This window comes from Penaeus chinensis, chromosome 34, assembly GCF_019202785.1.
Source record: "Penaeus chinensis breed Huanghai No. 1 chromosome 34, ASM1920278v2, whole genome shotgun sequence".
In the NCBI taxonomy this organism is placed as follows: Eukaryota; Metazoa; Arthropoda; class Malacostraca; order Decapoda; family Penaeidae; genus Penaeus; species Penaeus chinensis.
The window spans coordinates 33,481,487-33,491,486 of record NC_061852.1 but is presented as its reverse complement, the minus strand read 5'-3'; the positions used below and the strand labels follow the sequence as shown (position 1 = coordinate 33,491,486).

The 10,000-nt window shown below is 36.3% G+C and overlaps 1 protein-coding gene across 1 annotated transcript in view; it reads right to left on the bottom strand.

Annotated features, from left to right (window-relative positions):
• The window catches only part of LOC125043721 (uncharacterized mitochondrial protein AtMg00860-like), a 970-nt gene extending 4 nt beyond the window's left edge, over window positions 1–966 (bottom strand). The window contains exons 1-2 of the mRNA XM_047639958.1: window positions 913–966; window positions 1–329 (exon numbers count right to left, since the gene is read on the bottom strand). The exon at window positions 1–329 is cut by the window's left edge and continues 4 nt beyond it. Of these exons, the coding sequence (XP_047495914.1) occupies window positions 1–329; window positions 913–966 (383 nt within the window). The remainder of the gene's footprint in view (window positions 330–912) is intronic.
• Window positions 967–10,000: the final 9,034 nt, after the last annotated feature.

Sequence of the window (10,000 nt, the reverse complement as noted above, 5' to 3'; positions counted from 1 at the left end):
TACTGAAGGTTCATTAAGTACGTCTTTGAGTTTATGAAATGCCTCTTGATGACTAATTCCCCAATGGCCTTATTTGGACATGATTTCTTCATGAGATCTGTGAGAGGAGCAGCAATAGAGGCGAAATTCTTCATGTACTGACGGTAGTAGCTTATTAAACCTAAAAGTGATCGCACTTCCTTTTCCGTTAGTAGAAAACGCATCCTAGTGATATAACTGCCTTTGCCTATAATGGCCGTTGATGTTCCTTCTCCAACTCGATGACCTACATACTCAATATGCGAGCTGCCTATTGCACAATTACTTGGTCGAGCTGTTAATCCTGCCTTCTATAGAAGTATCAATACGCAGTCTCAGGTTTTCATATGATCTTCCCAACTGTATAAATGAAATTGTCTTCTATGAATGAATGTTTCTACATTCTGCATGTTCATGAATAAAATCCTCATCATTCGGTTAAAAGCTGCGCTTGCGTTTACGAGTCCGACCGGCACTGTTACGAACAACAGTAACCCTTATTTGTTTGAAACGCGGAGATATTTTTGCTACGCTCGCTTTGTAGGATTTACCAATAACCTTAAAATCTTAACATAGTCTGTTTATTCCATTTTTTTTTTCCTGAATTGCTATCATTAGAGTTGCGTAAGTTGAATTTGAGTATTCCACTACCACGAAATCAAGCGTTCAATTATTTCTTTCAATATCCTTCTGCTAAGTTAATGGAATAGGAAAAGGTTTACATTGAATATAGAATCATATTTATACAAGATAATTTTCACATCCACCTTTTGCGAATCCAACAGATTGTGGCCAGCCTTAACGTGGAAGAAAAAATCGTTTTGTTTGTAGCTGGAAATTTTATATATATTGCCATTCTACTTCGCCATTATTTACTCAAAAAACACAAGTTACCTTCGCCACTTCTTCCTTCTTTTGTGAGGCACGCTCGTAGTAACGTTTCAACATATTTACATGATACTGAACTTTCTGAACCGTTTACATTTATCACATAATTTCATCGGTTTATTTTTGCTACGATCTCGTATGAACCCTGCCATTACACTAATAATTTATTATTATCGCTGGGTAATAGCAATACTACTTTATCGCCAACTTTCAAACTTTTCTCTCTGGTCTTCCTATTGTAATAGTGTTGATAACTATCACCTGCTTTCTGAAATTCTTCTTGATCTACTTTTCACATATTCAAGTCTATCTTTGAGGTCAAGCACATATTCATAAGAAGTCCTAGTTTCTTTCTTTAATTCCTCATTATTACTTTCCCACAAGTCTCGCAACAAGCTTAACGGTCCATTATTATATTGCAGGGACATATATCTGTTCTAACGACGAAAACTTACTAGAATGCGGTACATCTATTTAATTAAATAGTAAACTATTTAAATACCTAGGCCACTCTTTCGGTTGGTAGGCGCACACACATTTTAATGTATTTTTAAATACTCCACTGAATTTATAGATTTTACCGACAACAAACTCGAAAGTTATCTTATGACCTCTGAAGTGAACTGTGTTCCTCTATCTAACAAAGTCTCCTTGGGTATTCCTACACGACTTAACTCGCTCATTAAGTAATGTAATAGTGTTTTTGAGAGCTACTGCCTCGGTAATATATTCGTAAAAAACTATTTACACAATTAGACAATAATTATCTACATTGTGTGGTCATGAAAATAATGTATGTCGTGACATCACGATAAATAATAATACGAATAAAACAGCTATTTATTTTTTAAAACTCTATCAGTATCAGGAAAAGTCGCCGTCATAATATCCGTTCCTGTGCATGACGTGCGCCGAGCGCCATTTTCGTGATAACATTCCTCCTGGCACATACACACACACACATATATATACGTGTATGAGTGTGTGTATATGTGTGCATATATATATATATATATATATATATATATATATATATATATATACACACATGTGTCCGTGTCTAAGTCTGTATCTCTCCCTATCTACCCCCACGCAAACACACATTTGAAAAACAACAAAGTATTGGCTTTAAATAAATATTCCCTCATTGGTTATCAGAATCTCTTCCTTAGTCTGTTATCGTCAATCAGTATCCCGAGAACGTAAAGCAAAAGGTGACCGACCTTAGGGTCCAAACATTTCTGTTACAGGAGACGCATGAAGGCAGATGTTTATGTATCAGTAAAAACTCGCATCCCAGTGACTGAAAAGTTCCCGACATAAAATGGCTGGCCACTGAGTTGATATATATGTTCTGATCCACTTTACGATCGCCAGTGAAAAAAGGAACTGAAATAAGATACAATCAGGCTGATAGCGTATGAAATACACATACGCCCATATTATCTGAATATAGTGAAGAATTATAAAGGTATATACATATAAAATCTCAAAGATTTTCAAGCGAGTTAATACGTTTCAGTCATGTATTTCTCTGTCAGTAGACTAAATATTGGTAACATCATTACTGGCAGCCGCCTTAGTGCAGTGGTATCGCATGCGGCTGAGGACGACGAAGGCCAGTCACCTAATGCGTGAGTCTAAATCCTGGCCAAGGACCCTAGATTAAAGAAGCATTTTTGACGGCAAGATATTACAACTTTTGTGCAGCTTAATATGTATTTTTTTCCCTCTATGTTCTTAGTTAATGCAAAGAGAAAAATACAAAATCTCATCGGTAAGTTCACTACCATTACCAACAGCGTTCATTCTAATTTCTTCTGCATTTTTTTCTGTCGCCCCCTGTGAGGGGGGACGAGTCATCACGCATTGCGGTAGTTTGTTTACATAGATAGTAAGCTGGGTGATGGGACTGTTTTGATGATCGTGGCCTAGACGAAGCTAGCCGAACTAAACTATAGCTTGGTTGCGTTTCTCGTAAAAAATATGCCTTTAGATTCACTCGGGGTACCGATGCTGTCATTACTCACTTCCGATGTCTTTTGAATACCTTTTATTTGAAGTGCATCAAATAATTTTTGTATTGCACATAAGTAAGACTGGAGAAGTTATTGCACATAAGCAAGACTGGAGAAGTTAAACAAAACCTATTGTAGTCATCTATAAGCCCCGATTTTGGCTAACTACATACGTTTATCGCTGAGCCAGGTCGGGTCCGAAGACAAAACTTTGAGTGCTTCGCTTCCTGCTGTGGCGAATTTTGTTCTTTGCTCTTCGTAAGGAGAGTAATAAAGGCTTATCTGATGTGTTTTTATTGGGAGAATTAAAATTACTTAAATCATCATCATTATTGTTTAGATTTTCATTATTAATTTAATAATCATCATGGTTATCAGTAACAGTGTATTAATATTTACCATTCATGTTATTATCGTCATTACACATTACATTAAGTAATGTTGTCGCCTTAATAAATGTGTATTTTATTACATGTTTGATACGCAAGTATCATATACATGCCAGACACCTTTTGTATGAAAACTCTGTATTAATGTTCACAATTTTAACCTAAATCAAAGAAAAGAAGACATAAGTCGTAATATATACATTTACTTAAGGACATACGTGCATATATATAAATATATATTTATATATAGACTTGCCACGAGGGAAGAGTAATCCGAACGAAATGAAGTAGTAATGGAAATGATAACCTAATCTGTGATGAACATCTTTATTTAGCAGTTTCAAAGACGACCGCCTTCATCTTCAGTGCTACAAAGAACGAACAAAACAAAATGAATACATTAGAGCCACACATGGCAAGAAAAAACAGTACAAACCATAAATATCGTAAGATATGCGAAACAAAGAGAAATATAAACGAAACAACAAGGGACGTATGTACAAACGAAAATACAAGTAAATAACGCCATGAAGAACTAAACAGGTAGTTAGGGTCACAGGACAACACCGTAAATAGCTGTGTGGTTGTTGCGTTGCTGTTTAGCTCTGGCTTCATTTTATGGATAAACGAAGATTCAGAGATTAAGAGGTCGAACCTGTTGGAAGATGTGGGCAGAATTATGAAATCTCTGTGAGTGTAAGGGTGGTTTTCCATTTGTGAATGTTGGTGAATTGCAGAGAACGCCGGTTTGCTCAGAGGTAGGCCTGTTCTCAAGGACTTCCCCATATGCTCAAGAATTCTGTGCTTAAAACAAAGTGTTGTTGGTCCAATATGCCTAGCATATACATTGTTTGAACATAATTCCGAAACAAAAAACTCTCTCTCTTCTGTGCTGGTAGTATGGTTATTCGTGAAAACTATTTTGGATTTTACCTGGGGAATGAAATTTGAGAAACTCACGTAATTGTTTTCAAACCCAATAACTTAATCGTGTGAGATACGGTAATTTTAATTTATTTGCTTTGTTTAGGAACAGACGTAAGCTTTAAAGGCTGCCAAAACTTATTATCTAAGAATAATCTCAGGGTTTACTGAAAAATACTGCTTGGGTAGCCATTTGTAATTTAATAAGATTTCCGTAGCAATCAGCGACCAGGTGGAGCAAATATCATATGCTCTGTTAATTAAGGTAGGTATGCTATTAATATTGTACTTCTGTGGTGCGTAGCTTAAATAATGTTTTCTGTAAACAGAAGTGTACTGGCGACCGTTTTTTTTGGTGATAGGCATATCAAGAATTGAAAGTTGGTCTTCTTTGAATATATATATATATATATATATATAATATACATAATAATTATTTATATATATACATTTATATATTGTATCTGTATATATATAAAAACATATATATATATAAAAGCATATATATATACATACATATATATACATATATATATATATATATATATATATATATATATATATATATATATATATGTGCATATGTGTGTGTGCTTGTGTGGGTGTGTACATACATTATATATATATATGTATATATATATATGTATATATTTATATATACATATATATACATATATATACATATATATACACATATAAATTTATATATATGTGTGTTTATATATATACATATGTGTATATACATATGTATATATACGTCTATATACGTATATATTTACAAGTATGTATATACGTGTATATATATGTATATGCATATATATACACATATATATATACAAATATATAACTTCATATATACGTATATATATATATATATATATATATATATATGAACCGCATTCATGTTGACAAATGTAGAAAAGGTATGAATGAAAATTAATTTCTTCACAATACAAGAGATGTATTTGACCGGTTTCTTCGTCAGAATTACATACATCAAGTTAAATACAGAGTATATATATATATATATATATATATATATATATATATATATACACACACATATATATATCAGACATGAGCTGACAAACCACCTGACGACTGATACCTCCCACTTGCTGTCCGTATAATTGCTGCCGCGACCTAGGATAGTTTGAATCTACCCGACGCTGCGTTGATGTTATTCTCCGTCGCGATGTAAGCAGCTTCCATGACTTTCCTTTTCTGTATGTACAGTCCTCCATGGACTATTTTTGCTTCCTTCCAATTGGGTAGATGTCTAGCTTCATCTATATGTACCACCATGGCGTTGGAAGTCCTATGGTGACGGATGTCAGCTCGATGTTCGCTGATCCTGGTGCTGAAACCTCGGTCTGTTTCACCATAGTATGCTGTATCTCAACTGCTGCAGGGTATGCGATATACAGCACTGTTAGGGTTGCTTCTGAGCTGCTTCTTGTCCCATATCATGTCATGTATCTTTTTCCCGGATGTGCTGTCGATTTCTACAGTATTGCCAAAGTACCTGCTAATCGTCTGGGAAATGTTACACGACGGTAATACGAGAAGATAATTAGAAGAAGGTGCAGGATTTGGTTTTGTGAGTATACTCTTTCTGAGGTTTAGTAGGAAGCCTCTGGGATATTTATGATTCATAAAGGAATTCATTATATAGGCAACCTCATCCTCAATAAATTCGGGGCTGCAGATCCTCAGTGCTCTGAGGAAGAAGCCGATTACAACGCCAGATTTTGTTTTGTTGCTGTGGGCGGAGTAGTAATGGATATAATCATTTTTATTGATAGGCTTCTTGTACGCAGAGAAACGTAGGCCGTTGTCATCCCGATGGATCAGAGTGTCCAAGAAAGGTAATTTTTAATCCTCTTCCTCCTCCACGGTGAACTGGATTTTCTCGTGGACGGAGTTAAGTCGCGTCAGTATATGTTGTAAGCACGACCTTCTGGGGACAATTACGAGGACATCATCTACGTAACGAAGCCAAGTTGAATGCCTGCCGATTATATCCTTATAATTATCTCTCTCCAGCGTCTCCATGAACAGGCAGGCCATGACTGCGCTCAGGGGGGAGCCCATGGCAAGACCACTTATCTGCTGGTATTCTTCCCCAGCAAATTCAAAGTAGCCAAAGTCCACGCATAACTTCACCAGGCGAACGAAGTTGTCTCGGCAGTGTAAGTTCTGCATCTGCCATGGAGCTGGTGACCCTCTCGACCGCTCGGACGGCTCCGTCTGTGGGTACATTGGTGAAGAGGGATTTTACATCAAAACTGGCAAGCTTTTTATTTTTATAACCTGAACTTTGAAGACGTCTGATGAGATCACCAGATTTCTGACGAAGATAGAATCGAAACCGGTCAAATACATCTCTTGTATTGTGAAGATATTAATTCTCATTCATACCTTTTCTACATACATATATATGCATATATTACACACAAACACATACACACACACACACACACACACACACACACACACACACACACACACACACACACACACACACACACACACACATATATATATATATATATATTTATACACATATATATGTGTATGGTATATATATACATATATACATATATATATATACACATATATACATATAAATATACCTACATATATTGATACATACATACATACATATATATATATATATATATATATATATATATATAAATGTATATATGTACACACACACACACATGTATATATATATATATATATATATATATACGTACATATGTGTGTGTGTATATATATATATATATATGCGCATTTGCATATATATATTCTTTCTCTCTCGCTTTTTCATACTTATGACAGTTTATGTATTATTATTTTTATTATTATGTGGCGACCCCTGAAAATGAACTTGCGAATCTGAGAGAGAGAGAGAGAGAGAGAGAGAGAGAGAGAGAGAGAGAGAGAGAGAGAGAGAGAGAGAGAGAGAGAGAGAGAGAGAGAGAGAGAGAGAGAGAGAGATCCAGGAGCCACCAGTCAATGGTGAGACAAAATGGCTCCCAGGTGTACCAAGGCCTGTGAGAGGGGATGGTGCAATCACTCCTGGTTATTCCATCTTGTACCAGGGAAAACACATCCACGTGTTTGCCGTGCGCGGTGACCCGTACTGCTGAGAGAGTCCTGGTGGTTGAGCGATGCTGTACGCTACGCCCAGCAACTAGCAACATGCCTCTTTGGTCCTCTATTCTGGTGGCTCGATCAAAGGTCATGCCAGTTAGCTGGTCAAATATAGCTAGGGTTATGCAGGCACTGTCCAATCTTCATCACATAGGTCCCGGGACTGCCAGCAGCACTGGGTGGTGACTGTATATTTCCTCACTACCCCTGTGGCTGTTAGGTGTCTTTAAGCCCCCAACCCCTAACTTTTTCTTGTTGGAATCCATGGTGGATGGAGGGGTGAGGAGATGAAGAATAATTCGTATGCTTTCTGCAAATTTAAAAAGAACTAGCGACATAAAAAATACCATGGCTAATCCCTCTCGAACATCACCTGTTGTCACTCAGGAACCCTTCCAGGTTCCAAAGGGCAAGAATGGGAATCAGAAAGCTTCCTAGGCTCCCAGAACAGGTTAGGAGAAAATTCTTGTTATTTTTTAAGTCCATCACAATATATATGAGGTATGTCAACGTGATCCTCGAATCACATTAAGATGGTAGCCTGATAGTCAGTTTTATCACCAGATATGTGACATTCCTGGGACTCAAGTCTCATGTTCTTACATAACACTCAATCACTACCGGGAGTGTGGTACAATAGGTCATCAAGGAGATGACAACTGCCCTGAATACTGTTATCACTAAAAAGAAGTTCATGGAAAAGAAATATCTGTAATTAGGAACAAGGAGAAACTTTTCCTGAAGCAAAGAATCATGTGTTTCTAGCCCGACCTCCTTCCCATTATCCCTAATCTCCAATTTGTCTTGCACCACTCACTTTGCCACTGCAGTTCGACCTTAGTCCTCAAAGGAAGATATAAATATAGAAACTGCCATTGATGAGTTGTTCAACAAGAAGCGGAGTAGGAGCGAGAGGTCTATTAAGGGGACTCCTCCCAAAGTAAGGTCTTTTGGAGCAGTCAGGCAAGGCGCCACAGGCTTCAACGTTGACAGCTTCAGCTACCACAACATCCGCAGGGCCTCCACTGCTAGACAAAATGCCCTTGAGGCAAAGGCTCAAGCAGACTTATTTTACTAAATTACGCTTGTATAGGTCCAGTTATAGCTTAAAGATACCCCTAGAAAAGTTCATTTTCTCTCTCTTTCTGTATATATATATACAGTATATATATACATATACATATATGTATATATATATATATATATATATATACACACGCACACGCACAAACACACACACACACATGCACATACACACACACACACACACACACACACACACACACACACACACACACACACACACACACACACACACGTACACACATATACATGTGTGTGTGTGTGTATAGGTATGAATATATATGCATATGTATATATATAAACACACACACACACACACACACACATATATATATATATATTTATATATGTGTGTGTGTGTGTGTGTGTGTGTATGTGTGTATTTATGCATACACAAACACACAGACACATTTGTTGTTGGTGAGTGTGTTTTTGTTTGTATATGTGTATATATATAGATAGATAGATATAGATGTAGATATATATTTATTTATATATACATATATCAAATATATAAATATATGTGTATGTGTGTGTGTGTGTTTATTATTTGTTTATATATTCATATATATATATGTGTATGTGTGTTATATGTATATATATGCATATGTGTATATATATCATACATACATATATATGTATATATATATCATACATATATTATATGTATATATATATCATACATATATATTATATATATATATATCATACATATATTCTATATATATACATATATATATACATATCATACATATAAATTATATGTATATATATATATGTATATATATGAATATATATATATATATATATATATATGCGTGCGTGCGTGCGTGCGCGTGTGTGTGTGTGTGTGTGTGTGTGTGTGTGTTTGTGTATGTGTGTGGGTGTGGGTGCGGGTGGATATGTTTGTGTATGTTTGTATGATTGTAGATATACACTGCTTTAATGTTAGTATTTCTGAAATTAAAGAATAGATAAGCTGACATTTGAAATTATGATAAAGTCTAAGTCTGGATATTCAGTTGAATCAACGTCGCCTTCCTTACCACGGATGCAGTCACTAAAGTTCAAAGGCCGTCGCATCCTTAGGCGCTTAATCCCCCCAGCAACCCCTCAAGGCTGATTGTCGTTGCTAACTTCCACTGACCTCGGTATCGACCCGATAAAAATCCTAAAATCAGTGACATAATAACTAATATTATATACAATTAGCATAATCATCAACAGCACAGAACTTCTCATACTCAAACACGTTCATAACCCAAAATGGTTTCCTTAACCTTGATCAGTCGCAAATATGACCGAGAGCTGAAAAGGCAAGGGAGAAACGACCTCGTCGTGCACGGCCCTCCAGGCCTTCATCCGCGCAAAAATGACCTCCACACTAGCGTAACCAAGGTCGCCTTGTCGTCGCATGTAAGACGAATGTGGTTGCTGCTAAATGGGGTAATTCGCGGAAAAGTTCGTTGAAGAAGGTGTAATTTATTTTACTACGTATGTGGAGTTTGCGGAATCACT